The sequence below is a fragment of the Oenanthe melanoleuca genome, chromosome 10 (assembly GCF_029582105.1).
Source record: "Oenanthe melanoleuca isolate GR-GAL-2019-014 chromosome 10, OMel1.0, whole genome shotgun sequence".
Classification (NCBI taxonomy): Eukaryota; Metazoa; Chordata; class Aves; order Passeriformes; family Muscicapidae; genus Oenanthe; species Oenanthe melanoleuca.
Window position 1 is genome coordinate 12,355,086 of NC_079344.1, and position 17,886 is coordinate 12,372,971.

A 17,886-nucleotide genomic window follows, 5' to 3' on the forward strand; every position below is an offset into this window, starting at 1 on the left:
CCATGAACTTCTGAGGCTGAGGAAGGAAGAGGGAAAACTGGTCTGTGGAGGATAAGGAGTACATGAACAACATGTTGGTACCAAGAACACACTTTCTACACTCAAGGGAGAATTTCTCTCTCTTCAAAATAAAGCATTTCTATGGATGCTGTTCTGCATGGAAGAGAAAGGCAGAGGAAATTGATGTAGGAAGAAAGAAGAGTTGTATATGTGAATATGGGCTGGCCTGGCAGGGGTATCCCAGTAATCCTGGCACCACTGGGCAGGAGGGTGATCCCCTTTCCCAATCTTCCAGGGATCTCCCTAGGGAACATTTCTTGTTATGGTGGTGATCTGTGTGTCTTCTGCTTGAACTGAGGAAGTGAAAAAGGGCCATGGGCCGATGGCTGATGTCAGTGCATTTGCCCTTCAGGCTGTATTTACACTTTCCTCAGGTGAGAACACATCGTGTGTTTGTTGTTAATTGTGTTTCATAGCCATCATCTGGGTTAATTTATTTATAAATACAATACTTATATGAGAGAAGTTGTAGCTGCAGCAGGAATGTGGGTGCAAAGGTTCAGAGGCAGAGTATGGTTAAACTTCCAGGCAATCCAGTGACCAGGGATGGGCTTATTTCTTCAGCTGAGGCAAGCTGCTGCTCCCTCTGCAGCAAATATCACTGATGTGGTGCTCCAGTGTTGGAGCTGTGAGGTGGCAGCTCAGTGAAGCCATCCCTGCTGTCTTGACAAAACCCTTCTAATTTTTTTTTTAAACTTTTTGATTCTGCTGTGTTTCTGCTGGGCTTGAGGAGGACTCTGCCCACTCTGGGTTCAGTGCAGGTTGGTATCAGAGACACAGTGTGGTCTCTGCACCATCCTTTCTGAATGGGCATTTCTAGTCAGCAACTGAGGCAATATAACTGGGAAAAAGAACATTTGACTTGGGGAAAGCAACTGGAAAAACCTACAGGAACAAGTCTGCTCCTTGGTAACAACATCTCTCAGCAAACAAAATAAAAACAACGGCAGTGGGTCCTCAAAGTGAGAGGGGTGGAGAAAAACAGGAAGGGAATAGGAAGCAGTAAGTGCCTTGAGAAGTGGATGTTGAGCTGGGCTGTGCCTTTATTTGCAGCATCGTGGCTCCAGCAGGTTCCAGCAGTAGGCGAGCCCACAGGGAGCATGGCAGAGGATGAGCTGTTCAAATGACTCCCAGCAGTGTGTTTCATAATGTTGTGTGCAAACGTGTTCAGCCCAGTAACTGCTGCTGCTGGCACGTGGTGTGACGCTGCCAGGGAGCCCTGTGCCTGCCTTGTCAGGATTTTATGGGAAGAGGGAAGGGCTAAGGGAAAGCTCTGAGCTGGTGGGAGCAAGCCCAGCCACGGCTCGAGAGGTTGTGCAGGCATCAGGTGCTGCTCCAGCAGAGCATCCCTCCATCCCCAGCCAAATTGGGATGGCATTTATGTCTTTTCTCCTCCCTCTAAACCTATTTTGTTCAGCCTGAGTTCAGTGAGAAACACAAAGGCATGGTGGCTCTTTCTATGTGAAATCCTCCTCTGTGGGTCCCCAACAGTTTTTTACTTAGTGGTTTTGTAAGGGAAAAAACAATTTCAGTTTGTCCATGTGCACTTTGATATTGTGGCTGTGTTAAGCTGATGTATCTGCACTAACACACATTCCTCTTTGGGCAAAACCTTTTATTGCCTTGTGAGTGCATGCACTGCCATTAAGCTTCTTAATTTATTGTATTGAATATAATCGTGCTGATATTATTTATTTGCCAATATAAATGGAGGAGGGGAGTATTGTGCAGCTTTAGTTACACAGTAATGCAGTCAGAGAATTTTTTTGTGGATTCCTGAACGCTCTGCAAGTGTGGTGAGGTTAGTCATAAAGTTATTTAAATAAGTTATTAAGTAACAGCCTCATTCAAATTAATGAATGCAAGAGCAGATTTCTTTGAAAGCAGGCAGTAATTTCTCTGTGTGGATTAATCTAACAATTGTGTTTCTGTTGCCTGTCCTGGTGTTTTTCCTACTAATCAGGAAAACAGTGGGAAATAATTTTTGTCAACTGTGCAATAGTTAGAAGGTAAACATGCTGTGAGTTTAGGAAGCAGCCCTCATGTAGTTAATGTGTGTGTATTTCTGAGGACATGGATATGTACTGTAACATCTATGTGTGTGCCTGCAAAGGAGTAAATCTGAACGTTTCACCAGCTTTATCCTTACTGGGTTTTGATGATGATTTGACCACCTCTTTTCACAGAATAAGGATGATTGCTCAGCTGTTACCCACAGAAGAGTCTGTCTGTGAGGATATTCCTGTGCTCAGAGGTGTCCCTGCTCCCTTACGATGCACACACAGTGAGTGATTTTATTTTAGCTCTTTTATTCCTGACCCTTCCAGCTGTGTAAATGCTCACAGTGAACCAACTCAAAGTTGAGTCCACCAGTAGGTTTTCAAAAGTGACCCATTCATCCATTTTTGTATTATTTTTCTCTCAGTTGCCTACTTTACAAGGAAAAATAATTCTTTAGTTTTTACTGACAGTGGGTTAATGCAAGGAAGTGTTTTGGGGTCCCAGTTGGGATTCCTCAAGTTCAGTGTCCTGTCTTCAGCCTCAGTGACTTAGTTTGTGGAGCTGTTTTTTATATGTGCCATCAACACATCCTGTAAGAATCCATGTAACCTTGAAAATAGCCACCAACGCCCTGCATGGCCTGGGAAAGTGGCAGCAGAAATGTCAGTGCCAGCTTTGCCAGCATGTTTTGTGTGCTTGCATTATCACGATTTAACTCCCATCACTAAGCTTTGTACAGAAACAGTTTCAAATTGGATAAATCTCAAGTTTTCACAAATCAAGGCTTGACAGAAGAAGAAATATAATGGCCTCTCTTAGCAATTACGAAGTAGTGGGCAGACATTGCATTTTTGTGTAGGAATAAATACTTGCTCTGGCTGTTTTCCTCCTAAATAATCAAACCTACCCACCAGATTGTATTTGGAAGCACTTACTAATGTGACATGCTCCGTTTTAAACTGTTCAGAGAAATGACTGAAAGTTTTAAGATGAGACAACATGAATCATAGTCTTGAGCGGCTGTTCACTTTTGTGATTGACTTGCCTCCTTCCTACGTTCCTTTTAGTCACCCTGGGGATTGCTGAGGCTGCTGTGAGCAGGAGGCATTGCTGAGAGATCCCCTTGCAGCAATGGACTTGGACAAGCACTCGGTGTGGGGATCCCTCAAGCAGAAGACGCGGCCGTTCCTGCGCAACCTGAGCGTGAGGAGGACGAAGAAGAGGCCTGGCAAGATGCTGGAGAGGAAGGGCCGCTCCTTGGACCGCTGTCTCAGCGTGTCAGTGCCCGACATGCTGGAGGTGGAGACCCTCATGGAGGAAGGAGAGGAGGAGGAAGAAGAAGCTCAGGCGCTGCCCGGCCGCTCCCCCAGGAGCTTTGGCAGGCCGGGGGTGTCGCTGAAGGGCAGCACGGCGGCGGGAGAGGAGTGGCCGTGGGCGTCCCCGCAGGGCCCGCGGGCGGAGGTGGCCGTCGCCAGCCCGGCCACGCAGGCCGTGGGCGCTGCCCTGGCTGAGGCCGTGGGCAGCGCCGTGTCCGAGGGCAGGAGGAGATCCAGCGAGGACCTGCTGGAGCTGCTGCCGAGCGCCCGCCGGAGCAGCCAGGGCGCGGAGGTGGGTGTGGAGCAGCACTGGGGTCAGGGGCCTCCTGTGGGCTCCTGTGCTTCTCCTGCGTTTTCTGGGTTATACGGGGATGGAGGATCCGACCTAGGCAGGGTTGGGCAGGACTCTGAGTGCAGAGCCCCCATGGCAATGAGCATTAAGGTCCTTACCCACCTGAACCATTCTGTGAGGAGGGGGCTCTGTTCAAGGAATGAATGAGCAATACAAATAAGCCTAAACTTTACATGATATACACATTATTCAAGACTGTCCTTCCTATCTGGGGCTGCAAATAACACTGCTCCAATTTTTTTTTATTCTTTTATTATGCTTCTTTATTATTCTTGTTATTTGTAATGGTACTTTGGATTTTTCAGATTTGTTGGAATTGCTTGCTCAAATCAAAAGTTGTTGCAGTTCTCTGAGCTCTGAAATGAGGTGCTGATACATTTGCTTTCTAGTTAATATAGTTACCAGGATTGCTATGTAGCACAATCAATTTGCCATCCTTGCACTCAAGACCGATGAAGGCAATAGGTGAAAGATAGCTCTAAGCCAGGTGAAGTCTGGCCTGTACCTGGAATTAGCCAAAACAAGCACATGGTGGGCAGCAGACCATCTAGCATCATTCTCAAGACTTTTATTTTGTTTTTTACGACGGTGATTTGAGGAGGTGAAAAATCGAACATGTTTTCTCTGCACTCCCTTTCCTTCCCCCTGTCTCTGTGGTCAGTATTTGTGTCTGGACATAATGTCCCATGCACAGGATGATCAGATACCAGTACTGCCATGAAACTAATTCCTGCCAGGCCTGAGCAAATTTGGAATCCTGAGGAGCTGTATGATAGCTTCATTATATGGACAGCAGGTGAAGATTGTGGCTGCAGGAAACACTTCAGGCAAAATTTGTTTTATTTATATTTGGTGGAAGTATGTCTGCTCCTGTTGAGTTCTCTCTGGGAAGGTTACATTTTGAACTTCTTGGTGCCTTTTTCTCATGACCTGATGGTTGCAGTTGTGGGAGCTGCCTCTGTAGTCACCCAAGATGCAAAAATGGGAACCGGGCATTTTTGTTTGAGTCCTCCCTGGGGAATGGGGGGTTTCCCAGGTTAATTGTTTTTTAACTGCACGTTCAAAAGGATGATTAGCGCTGTTGTGGGGAAAATGGTCCTTTCTGATACAAACTGCTTGTTTTGCATCTCAAAGGCCTGTGTATTCCTACCAAATGGGTGTCGGCTCCCAGCCTGGTGTGATGCAAAGTGTCAGACCGGTAGCTACTGACCATCACTTGCGGTTTAGTGTTGCTAAATTGTTCACAAAGTGGTTTAATCTTGCTAGAGTGTTAATTATTCTGAGGGGTACTTAAGAAAAGGGACTGAAATAGTATAGTGCTTTCTTTCTATGCTTAAATCGAACTCAAAAGTTGTAGCACCTCACTCGTATATAGTAAATATATGGACTCATTATTTTGGAAGTTTTTTAAGGTTGTTTTAACTATAGCAGCGACTTTTTTCCTGCACAACGAAGTTAATACTAAGTCCTGCTTTGATTTTTGAACAAACTGAGTGTTCTAGGAGAATGAAGTACCTGTGCAGTGATTTAATAGCTTCACCTCAAATCAAGTTTCATCCAGGTGCACAATCTGAGTCTGGCTTATTTTCTGCAGCACTTACATCTTTCCCTAAATGTGTATTTCTGTATTTATTAGTGTGTGTAAATAATTTGGTATTTACTTGTATGGCAAATCATCTCTCTGTGTGAATATGCTTTTTTACTGTAACCTGCCTCCAGTGCAACTTATAAAGATCTTTTTCCTCAAAAATGCAAGGAGAGAATGAAGCAAAGGAAACTAGAAATTAAAATTGAAATCTGAAATAGAAATTGAATCTGATGAAAAACAAAATCAGTATTGGAAGGTGTCCATGGCAGGGAGGGTGGCACTGAATGATCTGTAAGGTGCCTTCCAACCCAAACCTCAATATTCTAAGATTATTTGACAACTTCAATATTCAGCTTTGCTTGTACTTAATTGAACAGCTGCCAGATTTGTGCTGTGTGTTCCTCGGATGGGAATAGTTTGTTAGAGAGGTTTTTGGTCCTGAATGCTGGGTGGGGTTGCTCTGAGGGGCACAAGAGTTGTTCTTGTGTGGGCATCACTCCCTGCCCAGGGAGGTAAATCAGAAGGGAGGCAGATCCCTGGAACAAAACAAACTAAAAAAAGCAGAAATGTAGGTTGAGCTTCTTTTCCCCTGAATTGCCTGTCACATGCCACCTACTCATTTCCTGGCTGTCTCTGGCCACCCCAAATCGTGAGATCCTCGTGGCTGACATCAGCTTTTGCTTGTGGCTTTCTCACATTTTCTGAACTCTGTGCAAGCTGAGGGTGCTCAGCACAGCCCATCTTCACCCAGGCTCTGCTCACAGGTATCATTTTTCCATTTGTCAGAGATTTCCTCTCTGTTCCTCACTGCACCCAGGGCAAGCCTGAAGAGGCAAGTGAAGTTGTGTTGAATCCCTGTGTGATTCAGGTTGTAAAGGGTTCCTGTAATGCCTTTTTTTAATTTTTTTTGCCATTGGGTTTTGTCCATGGCCCATGCTGAAGTGCTCTGGTATCTCTTTATCTCCTTGCCAACACTTTGCAGTGAGTCACTGGCACCCCAAAGCCTTCTCCTGTTGCTGATGCACTCAGTGGTCTTGTATTTTGAGTAATTCTTCTGTGGAAAACAAGGGGAGGCAGAGGTAGGAACACCTGCCAAGAACTTTCAATTTATGTGTATTGATACACCTACTCTTGCTTGATTTTTCATGCAGATACATTTGGGGCTGTGGCCCCCCCTGGGTGTGCCCACTTGTTTAAAGTTGAGAAGTGTCACTGTAGTTCGATAAAATCAAGATTTCACGACCATATTTTCACCAAGACTTTTATCTATATTCAGTGATCTCATTGCAGTAAGCTACCTAGAATAACAGTAATTTATATTATGTGGAGCTAAAATTAAAAAAACAAGTTTTTCTAGTTGAAATTGTAATAGTTCAGTAGCTGTGGATGCAATGCAAGTAAACAAAAAACAGAATAAAGACAAAATCATAATTTTGAGGGTATTTTTTTAAAAATAAATTATATCAAGCTAGCCAAGACAGTACTTTTAAAATTATTGTAATTTAAAATTATTGTAATTTCAATGCAGTTCTTTGATCCTGTGTTTGTGCCATGTAAAACAGGCTGCAAAGAGAAACCATTACCAGTGCCAATGATGGTGCCTGAAGGAGATTCCTGTGAAGCCAGAGACTCCAAGAAACACTAAGTTTAATGCACATGAGTGAGATTTTATGCATACTAGTCAGAAAATTCAAAGTTAGGGTTCCCCTAGCAGCTGTAACTCAGCTCCATTGTGTGAGAAAATTCTTTTGCTGCTCTTTATGATGATAATTTTTCCGCTGTTAATGTGCTTTTGCAAGGTGGCCAAGTTATGATTACTGTGGGAACCATAAAGTTAGATTTTGTCTGTCGTGCAAGGGAAATCTTGCAGTGCTGGATCACTGTACTTCCTGATATATAATACATGCATTTACAGGAGGAGGAGGAAAAGAATTGCACAAAGGGTATTTATGTTTATTTCAGCATGTCAATAGAGTTAAGATTTATGTACTTTGGTGCAGGAGCTGGCTGACTTTTAAATATTTCTGTAGTGCTGCAGACAATGCTGCTCTCATCTGACAGGTTTGGATGGTACCACACTTTCACATGAGGATCGAATTCCACCTCGTGTGCATTTCTGCAAAGATTTCAGCACAAATCTTTGTGTTTGAATGGGCTGCATCAGTCCTGAAGAGTTTCCCAGGCTCTCTTCAGCTTAAGTGATGGTCGTGGGCATTGGAGCAGCCAGATGAGCATCAGAGGCTGGGCCAGTAGCCTCAAGTTTTTGGATGAGTCAGGATTTAGGAAGAAATGTTTGACTTGCTCTCCTGTAGATAAAAAATCCTTTGGATCATCCAGTTACTGCAGGAACATGGGGGAAGTAGATGCTCCTTGTGTTTTTTTTCTCTCTTTTGTCGTGGTTTAACCCACCAGGCAGCTAAATATGACACAGCTTCTCTCTCACTCCTTGCTCAGTGGGACCCATCATATGCAACAGAGAATAGGGGGGATAAGGTAAAATTTGTGGATATAAAGATATCCACCAAAAAAAAAAAAAAAAAAAAATTTGGGGAGATAGACAGGAAAAGACAGAAAAGGAAGAGGTAATTATTTTAACAATATTTTATGTTTTATAATATAAAGCTACATAAAAGTCTAAAAGTTAATTATATTAATTGTATATTTTATATACACGATTTTAAAAGAAGCAATATTTTTTTAAAAGTGATACAACAGTTCAAATATTCAAAACAGTGCAATTGTTTGTCACCTGCTGGCTGATGCCCAGCCAGTTCCTCAGCAGAGGGACAGTACTTGTCCAGCAAGAACTAAAAACATCTGTGTTATCAACATTGTTCTCACCCTAAATCCAAAACAGAACACTGTACCAGCTATTAGAAGGAAAATTAACCAGTCCAAAACAAGGACACCTTTCCCTTCAACAATTTGTAACTTTTCCCCTGAGCATTTTTTTTTTTTTAAACTGAAACCAAACAACCCCCCCGCCCCCCCAAAAAACAAAAACAAAAACCCAACAAACAAAAAACCCAACAAACAAACAAAAACCCCAAACACCAAACCGAGTAAAAAAAGATTTCCAAAACCTTTAAGTGGAAGTTGCTTTTTGGATGGTGAAGGAGAAGTTGTGGTCAGTTGAGAGCAGCTGGCCACCAGACACAACAACCTCCAGATATCAGGAGAACTTGTGATAAAGCCTTCAGCACCCAGTGCTGGGGAGGAGAAGAAGAAATTTATTCCTGGCTGGAAGCAGGCACTTATTTTTCCTGGATTAAACTCAAGAGCCTAAGAGCAGTTACTGTAAAACAGGAAAAAAAAATTTAAATTATCTATATGCATAAGTAAGCATTTCTTTCATTACACATATGTGTGAGTAATTTCTTGATTGATGCTTTCTTTCCTGTATTGTTGTCTAATTCATTGTATCTTTTGTTTTATAGTACCCTTGTGGAGAAATGGATTTTGACTCTTCCCTATCATCTCAAAATTTTGATGACCAAATGGTAAGTCCTGTCAGTTTGAAGCTGATCAACAGCACAATTTATTTTAGGTTATTTGCTTCTTACAAATTTAAAAACTCATCAGGTGAAGAAGTCATCTAGAGATTTGCCCAGTGTGGGTTTTGTTTTTTTTTTTTTTTAAATTTGTGGGGATTTTGTGTGTTTATGGGTGGTTTTTGTTGTTTGGCTTTTTAGTAGTTCAGAGTAGTTGCTAATGTTTAGAATAGACCCAAACGTTCTGGATTTTTTTAAGGTTCTCTATAATATCCATATTGCACTGATAACTGATGAAAGCATCAGTATAAATACTCAAATAACAGTGTAGGAACAAACTGGATTAAAATAAATACAGAAAATAACACAGCTGTAGGCTTTGACAGACAGCAAAATCAGTTTTAGGGCAGTGTGAAAAGGCACTGGCAGTTCTGACAGTCATTCTCATGTAAAACAAGTTTGCTTTGTGGATGAACTTCTCTACCTTTGCCCTCTGATAACCTCTCAAGTGCTGTCCAGAGCTGTTTTCACTGAGTGCTCCAGCTGGAGGATGATGCTGAGGTGTGTAACCCTGGCAGCACCTCTGATCTGCAAAATTCCTCTTGAGTTTGTTCTGCTAAACCTCACAACCAGCACTGCCTGCCCCTGGGCTTCTCTCTTTTGGGGCAGCATGAAGAAATGCATCCTCTGCTCTCAGGAGCTGAGTGAAATGTGTTCTGTCTCCCGAGGATGCAGATGGATGCAAAGGACAAGATGATTTTTAGGGGCCTCTTCCAACTTGAGATGCTATGAATGCACAAGAAACAGGTCCAAAAAAAAGTGCTGATAACCTGATAGGATTTGGAAAACCTGTGCATGCATTTGTGATTGTTATCACCTTTCATTTCCAAGTAAAACCCTTGCCTTTTTGAACATACTTGCTGCTGACACTTGGCTACTTGCATAGTGAAGCAAAGCCTGGGAAAGGTATATTTTTTTCTTTCCACTCTTTGTTTGCTTTCTGTAAAAGATTGCCCTAAGGAAAGGGCAGAACTTTGTCTCTGCAGCACTGGGAGCACACCTGCCTCGTTTATGACCTGCTTCAGGAGGTGTGTGACTGATTCCTTTGTTCTCCTTAGGCTCTGGAGGAAGCAAACGACTGCCTGAGTGACCTGCCCAGCCCCTTTGCCTACCTGCTGACCATCCACCTGAAGGAAGGCAGGAACCTGGTTATCAGGGATCGCTGTGGTGAGTCCCACCTCTCCCCTGCCTTGCTCTAGAACTCACATCTCTCCTTTATCACTGATCTCAGCCTGGCAGCAAGCTGGCTGCTGATCTGCAGTGCAAGAATTCACGGAGTTGTGTCTGTCCTGCAGGTCAGAGCACTCAGTGGTTGGGTTTATTCTCTCTGGAAATACAGAGGAGGGAGCTGCCCTCTGCTTGCTGCTCCTCCTGCCTGCCTGTGCAGCTGCAAAGCTCCTTTTGGCTTCCCTTTGCACCTGTACCCATTCAGGAACTGCAAGAAATTCTATTTCAGCTTAAAAAAACCCCCAAAACAAAGACTAATTGGAGGTTTGTTCAATGATGGAGCTGCTATTAGGAGTGCTTTTGGGGTTATCTGCAAGGATGTTAATGAAACCACAGGAGCAGGGCAGTAAGCCAACAATCCTCTCTAACCTGGGGTGTGACTGAACAATGACAGCGTGCTAAAATCCCAAAACCCACCCCCAGATGATGTGTCAAATGAATTGTGAAATATTTGGGGAATTCCTGGAAAAAATGTGTGAAAGTGCCTGCCCTTAACCTGGCTTTTATTCAGACTGTTGAAAGAGGGAGTAAAGATGCTCATGAGCAGCCAGTCCCTTGCTGTGGAGGGAAGATCTGTCCCCTCTGTGCAGGATTGAGGACTCTGAGCAGCAGCTGCATCAGGATCCTCAATCTGAACCTGTCTGAGAGCTCTTCCATATGTCCAGTCTTACTTCTTATTTTTTCCCTGCATGTGGGAACAATTCTGGTAGTTTTGTCTTGCAAAACGTCTGAGCAGCTTCTTTTGAGGTGAAGCCTTGGGGTTTATTCATTTGGTCTTAAACAAAAGCTTGCTCAGCCTAAGGGCCTGTGAAGGTTTGCACCTGGAGGGACCTGTCTGATTTAGGTTCTCACACAGGCTGCTCCTTGGGATTTCTGTTATCTGGTATCTCAGTTACCTTTTTCCATTCTGGTTTTTCATGGCTACAAAACAGTAACTTTTGGTTGAGTGTATGCTTGTTTTTCCTAGCAGTTTTTGGAAGGAGTGAACCAGTACTTAGATTAAGATCTTTACTGGTTCTACAGAAGCCTGTATTTCCTAACAGGGTAGCAGTTAATCTGATTTTACTAGCAGACTGCACAAGCCAGGACACATCCAACTGCTCCTATGAAAAAGATGCTGGAAATGAGCAATTCCAGCAGGGTAATATTTCTAGAGAAGACAGAGCATACTTTGCTCTAGGCTGTGTTTTGTTGTGTAAGAAAGCAAATGCTTGTCTTAGTGAAGCATTGGACAGCATAGTGAAACAACATAAGGGGGGAAAAATCCCTTTTGATGAGTCTCTGTTGCTTTGTGGCAAATGACCTCTCATTTAGTAAACTGAGTATGTGAGGTGATGCTTCCTTCAGCAGAATTGCTGCTTTTTATTGCACAGGCAGCAGGAGGGGAGAAAACAGTGATTTAATGATTATTCATCAGTCCCCACCATGCTGCAGTGGTGGCTCCTTTGAAAAATAAAAAGCACACTGTGGATGCCCATCGTTACAGGTCTGTGCTGCCACTGGTTATGTGACATCTTTGTGTGATTCTGGGGCTTGACCTGCAACCACTGGGTTTTCTCCACGTGCCTTTGAAAGAAGGTTGTGAGCTCTGCTTGTCTCTTCAGTGTGAGAAAGCCTCAGAGATAACTTGTGGGCTGGGAGAGTGTGACTTGCCTGCTCTCCCCCCACCCTGGTGCTGGTTAGAGCTGCTGTGCTGGGCTCTGAATAATCTGAATTTAGCAAAATATCCACCACAGACTGAGTGGAGAGTTTATGCCTCAGGATCTTTAGCCTAAACAGGGTTTCACATAACTCTTGTGATCTTCTTAAATTTTAATTTTCATTTATCATGCAATCAGTGATTTTTCTGGAAAAAAAAAAACCAAACTCAAAGCAGTCATCAAACCCATCAATTTACATTTTTTGAAGGAGTTTATCTACTTAAAGATAAATGAAATGGTGTTTAAGTGTAGTTTCCTGCTTTCTTCTCATGTTTGCACTTTTCCCCTTAATTCTATTTTACAACAGTGTAAATAGCTCAGGCTTAGGGGCTGCAGTGTGGGTGGGTGATGCCCTCTCCTGGCAGCTGAATAAAGTTTCTTGTGCTCATCTTCAGTCTGTTTCTGCCTCTGTTTTGCCCCAATGTAAGAAGTATTTATCTGTGTGTACATGTAAAAATAAACCCAAGGTGTGTGACCAAGGAAAAATACTTCTGACATTGGAAACAGCTGTTGCTAAAAAAAAAAATCCTGGCACTACTAATGAAATTCACAGGTTTCTCCCTGAATTTACTCATTATATGCTTGTTATTAGTTAGGAAATAATTATGCTTGGCTGAGTAAAAGTGAACAGGAGTTCTGCTTAGAACTGCAGGCTGTAAGACCACCAACTTTCCAACTTTCCCAGTATTTTTTCTGACTCTTTGCCTCACTATGTACTGCTGTTTCCAGGATATGTTCCCTTTGGTGTGATAGAAATTCCTCCTTCACTTTACCAGATTTTTATTGCATCTTTTTCCTCTTCATAGTATTAATCCTGTTAACATCTGCTCTTTCCTATTTTTTCCTTCACTTTTTACTTCTTGTATTGCTTTTTATCTGTCTCTTGTGTCTCTGACTTTCTGCAGCTCCTCTCCTTGTACTGCTCTCTTTAGAGAGGGTGCATCAGCCCAGGAGACTGGTTCAGATGCATGTACTTCCTCTAAATTGCACAACAATGCAGAAAAGAAAAATAAATCAGAGTTTCAGTGTTTCTTTCTCCTCTTTTATCTATTTTTTGAAGGGTAGGTGAAAGAAAAAGCCTCTCTACAGCAACACCCAATATATGTGCCCAAGCCAAGGAATCCAAGTGCTGCTAGAGCAGGATCTTGATTCTGATGGAAAGTAGAGAAGCTCCAAAAACCCCTTTTTTGGGTCAAAATCAGTGTCCTGTCTAGGGATGCAGGATGGGAGAGGTGTTACCTGTTGGTCATCACCTTGCTTGGAGTCTGATTTCATTGCTTACAGTCTCAGCAGTCACACAGTAGAAGCTGCCTGAGCAGATGGTAAATTTGGCATGTTACCTGTGTGCACCTTTGGGGCCAATGTTAGGCAGTGCACGGGTCCTACATTTATAATTCTTGTAGGGGACAAGCCAAACATTGAAGGTTATGGGTGTTTGTGTGTGTATACACAGCACCAGAAGTTTGATTTTTATGGTATTACTGTAATTAGATGTGTTTCAGTGATGACAAGGAGTTTGTGTCTGTGTAGTTTTAATACTGTAGGTAGTAAGAAAGCAGAAATGTTATTTTTTATTAAAAATCTATGAAGCACTGCAGGAACATGGCAGAACAGAGAGATGAATATTCTGTATCTCATTTGGCATTAAAAAAATATCACTGGTGCTCTAAGTGTTGGCATCTTGTCACACCCTTGGTGATTTTATGCTGACACTTTTGTGAAGCTCAGCTTCGTGCTTTGAGCTGGGAGAGGCTGCAGCCCATTTCCACCTACTGGTTCACCTTCACAGGGCAGGGTGTTTGAGTCAAGCTAAAGGAATCTCAGAGGTCCTGCTCCCTTTTGGCACTGGGGTGCTCTGACTGTGCAAGTGTCTCGTGGTCGAGTCTCCCTTAGAGAGCAGTGAACAAAGTGATGCCACAGCTGTGAGGAAGGGCTGCCTTCCCTCAGGGGCAAACCCAGCTCTGCTGCTGTAAGAATAAACAGAAACTGGGTTTTGAGTGCCTGTGAGGGTGAGCAGCCCCTCCCATTTCCAAATCCTGTGCTTTTAAAGTTCATTTTTCATCTGTGAAACAGTGTGGTTACAAGAACACAGTTCCCAGATGTGATGTCAGCTGGTGAGTGGCTGTGGTTGGTGTCTTTTTTCTTTTTTTCCCCTTTTAACCACGTTGTTCCAGCCTGAACTTTGTGTTTCTCTTTTCTACCTGGTTTTGTGTTTCATAGATCTTTTTTTCTGCCCCGTCTCTGTTTCTTCCTTTCAGGTTTCATTTGTTTCCTGTTGCTGCACTTTGGTTTTCCTGTCCTTTCTTTCCTCTGGTGACAGAGGCAGCTGAACGTGGGAAGGGAGCAAGGGGAGGTGCAGTAGTACAGAAAATGCAGCACCTCAATGTGTGCATCCTGCTTTCCTTAGCACATCATCCTCTGCTCTCACATCTCACAGCTCCCACTGCCAGAGGGTGCTGGGGAACTCCCTGTGAGCTGTAACAGAGATCCTAAGAACAAACTAAAAGGAGAGAAAGGTTGTAGGATAACCTACACTTGAACTTTCAGCAGCAGTGAGCCTGCTGAACCCACCACTCTCAGCTCTGGGCTATCCAGGGGTTAGACCTTGGTGATCCCGGTGGGTTTTGGCAGCTCAGGGTATTTTATCATTCTGTGATTCACTGCCTGGGTCTGTGCTGATACCAGAGTGACAGAGGAAGGGATGTGTGTATGCTGTGCTGGGTATTTGTCAGCTTAGAGCAAGTAATTGTTTGGAAAGCAAATGCTCAGAGCAATTAGGCTGAATCGCTCTCTGCAAACATGCTGATTAATTTAGACTTTCTCTGTTTTCAGGGTATCTGCAATTAGATCATTAGGCCTTCAGATTTATTAATTATTGCCATGTATTAGGCAACTTTTCACACTTGTTTTTGAAGGGGGTAATCATGGCTAATTTACCAGTGCTGAGGGTTTGAATGGTGCTGAGCCCTCGTTGGGATGTGGCTCTGTGAGCAAGGGCTTGTGCTGAGTGTGTCTGTCTGTGCCAAGCCCAGATTCTGGAAATGCAAAGTGTGTGCCTCAAACTTTGCCCTTGGGCACGGTGATCCCTGTGAGCATCCTGCCTGCACTGCTGTGGGAAAGGAATGCACTGAGATAGGAACCTCAGGAGGAGATCAAACAAAAGCAGTTTGTGTGTCTGGAGGAGTCCAAACAAAAGCAATTTCTGTCTCTTCCCATCCTTGTAACGTTAAGTTAGGAAATGTAGGGATGATAGCATAGGGGGAGAATATTTGGGCCCAGAGAGCACCCTGTGACTCTTATTGTGCCAGAATTGTAGTTTAGAAAACAGGTTTCTTAACCTGTTCTAGCTCCATCAGTTGTCAGAGCTGAGCCTTGGGGGGCACCTGCCTCCATTAACAGCTCACACTGCATCTTCCTGAGACTTGTAAGAAGATTTTGTTAGGGTGAAGACTCAGAATACAAGAAACAACACTGAGTTGGGGTAGTTCAGCATGCAGAAGAGAAAGCTTCAGGGAGATCTTGGAGCCTCTGCCAGTGCCTAAAGTAGTTGGACCAATTCGTACCAAAGACAATTCTGTGCTTTCTGTCACATGTCCCTAACCTATGTCACATGGCATTTTGGTAGGTTTTTCCCAGATACTTTTTTTTTTTTTTTTTTTTTTTTTTTTTTTTTTTTTTTTTGTGTTTCTGAAGTGTATTGAATAGAAAGTGCTATATCTGCATCTTTCATTCCATTACTATTAAGTTCAGACATTTTTTCCCCCTCCTTCACCCTCCCTTAAACTGTGGGTTTGCACACTTTCTTCACACTTCTCTGGTCTTTTTCGTTTATTGAGTTTTTTGTGGTGGTTTTTATTTCTTTAGGTCTGTGTGTATTTTTTTTTCTGGTTGGTTTTATTTTCCCCTGAAATCTATTGGGACTGCTTGTTTCCAAGCAATGTTTCATTTCCATCTGGCCGTGTAAAACTAGCTGGGCACAAAACTTTCCAAAATCACCTGAATTTCCTGCAAGCAGAAGACTTTTTTTTTTTCTGATTTCCCCTTTAAGCCTTGGTCTTGGCTGTTTCTCTACAAGGATGTAGTGGTTTTCCACTTAAAAAGAAAAATGTGTGTTCTGTTTTAGAATGTCTTTTACTCCTTGTCGTAAATAACTCCAGTAATTCTATTTCTAGGAAGATTGTCAGATATTTATTCTTTACATGCATATAAAATAAATCCTTAATTTCCTTCTTCAGATTAAAATTTAGTTTTTTTAACCAAAACTTAAGATGGTCTAGGTTATATTTCACACCGCTTTTTGATTTTTTCAAGATTTGAAGGCAATTTGGTGGTCATTTTTATTTATTTATTTAAGGAACGAGACTTGTTTCATATGCTACATTTCCAGTAAGTTTGCTTCCATAAAACAGTGTGTGGCTTGAAAATATATTGGGTCTTCTGGGTTTGTTGGGTTCTTTTTTCCCTTGTTCTGAAGCAGTGGATGTGATCCATCGCTCGGTAGCTGCTAGAGGGCAGCAGTATCCATTTAAAAACACCTTTAACAGTTTAGTTTCTTGGGCTACTAAACCCTCTCCTGCTGCTCTGTCCCAGCATCTTTTTGCTCCCTGAAGCTTTCTCAGGTTTTAGGTGATGTCTGGTCTGCCTGCACTCATTGCTTTTTAGCATTAGTGGAAGGAAATAAAGTGAAATTGGTATTATGTAAAGGAATTCCAGGGAGCACCATTGTTGAGATGAATGTTCTTTTTCTCATGGGGAAAGAGGCCTAGCTGATGGAATGATTATTTTTTTTTAAGAGGTCAACCTTCCTTTTTATTCTTATTTGGTTAGCTTTTGGCTGAGAAGTAGATTATCTTGTGTTTTAATATATACACATTTATATTATTATTATATTTACAATAATATATATTATTATATATATCATTATAGGCTATTATATATAATATATTTATATATATATATATATTTAATATATATTTTGTCCATATATTTTACTGTGTTTACTTTGTGTGTATTTTACTACTTGTTTCACTGCACAATATGCAAATTAACCTCAAAGCACCTTGCTTTTTCCCCACCAGAGAGATATTTTTTGGGGACAAAATTCTCACCTGGCTTTAACAATAATCCATTTCCCTGTTGATACTGCTACAGCGGATGTGAGTAAGACCTTGCTTTCAGAAGAGCCTGTATGCACGTGCTTAAAAGTTGTTGATTCAGTTGCCTTCACTAGGAAATGGATGCTAAAAAGATTTTTTTTTTTTTAATTGGTCTGGCTTCTTCAGAAAATTATCCATTTCTGTCACAGTTAAAAGAAGATTATAAACAAAAAATCCTTTTTTTAGTCTGGTTCATCTCTAACATCACCAGGCTCTTTTCAGAAAAAGTTATGTTTTTCTGCCTAGATTGTAGATTGTCTCTTATAAATAGCTTTCAATAGACCCAGACGTCTTTCTGAGCTTGAATCCAGAAGGCTTCAAGCCCTGAATTCAAATGCAGTCAGTAATTTACAGTCTGTGCTGTTCATCCCATCAGGAGAGGCTTGCCCACCTGGCTTATTTCTCACTCCCTGTCAACTGTTTTGGTCACCTGGATGCAATCTGGGGTGTGTTAAGGGAAGCCAGGAGCAGACACAGCGAGCCGGGAGTTTCATCAGCATCTTGGGACCGACCTGGGGGCTGTGGTGCTGCCTCCATCCCGGACATTTCTCCATCCCTGACATTTCTGTGGCCACCCAGCTTCACCCAGTGACAGCACCACCCCCAGGTGCTCTGTGTCCCATGCCCAGGTGACAGCCCAGCTGCTGGTGCCGCAGAGGTGCCACCCCTCGTTGGCAGGACGCGGCTCCCTGTGCCACCCGCCTAGTTGAGATGTCACCCCGTGACAGCCCGGCAGGCGAGCCCACAGCACCCCCCACCCCCCACAACCATTTTCCCTCACAATTAACAGCAGCACTAAGTTGACACCTTTCCCTTGTCTGGCTTTGGTGAGCCCCGTGCCCCTCTGGCCGTCGATTCTCCGCATTGATATTTTCGGCGCGCGGGTGCCGCCGCTCACCCGTGAAGCCGCTGGAACATTATGGAGCTGTCAAGAT

General features: G+C 42.9%; 1 protein-coding gene across 1 annotated transcript in view; it reads left to right on the forward strand.

Moving 5' to 3' along the window:
* Positions 1-17,886, forward strand: part of MCTP2 (multiple C2 and transmembrane domain containing 2) — a 116,815-nt gene that overhangs the window by 12,416 nt on the left and 86,513 nt on the right. Inside the window, exons 2-5 of the mRNA XM_056499993.1 lie at positions 2,247-2,344; positions 3,129-3,669; positions 8,755-8,817; positions 9,927-10,035. Coding sequence (XP_056355968.1) covers positions 3,193-3,669; positions 8,755-8,817; positions 9,927-10,035 — 649 coding nt within the window. The 5' untranslated portion in view covers positions 2,247-2,344; positions 3,129-3,192. The remainder of the gene's footprint in view (positions 1-2,246; positions 2,345-3,128; positions 3,670-8,754; positions 8,818-9,926; positions 10,036-17,886) is intronic.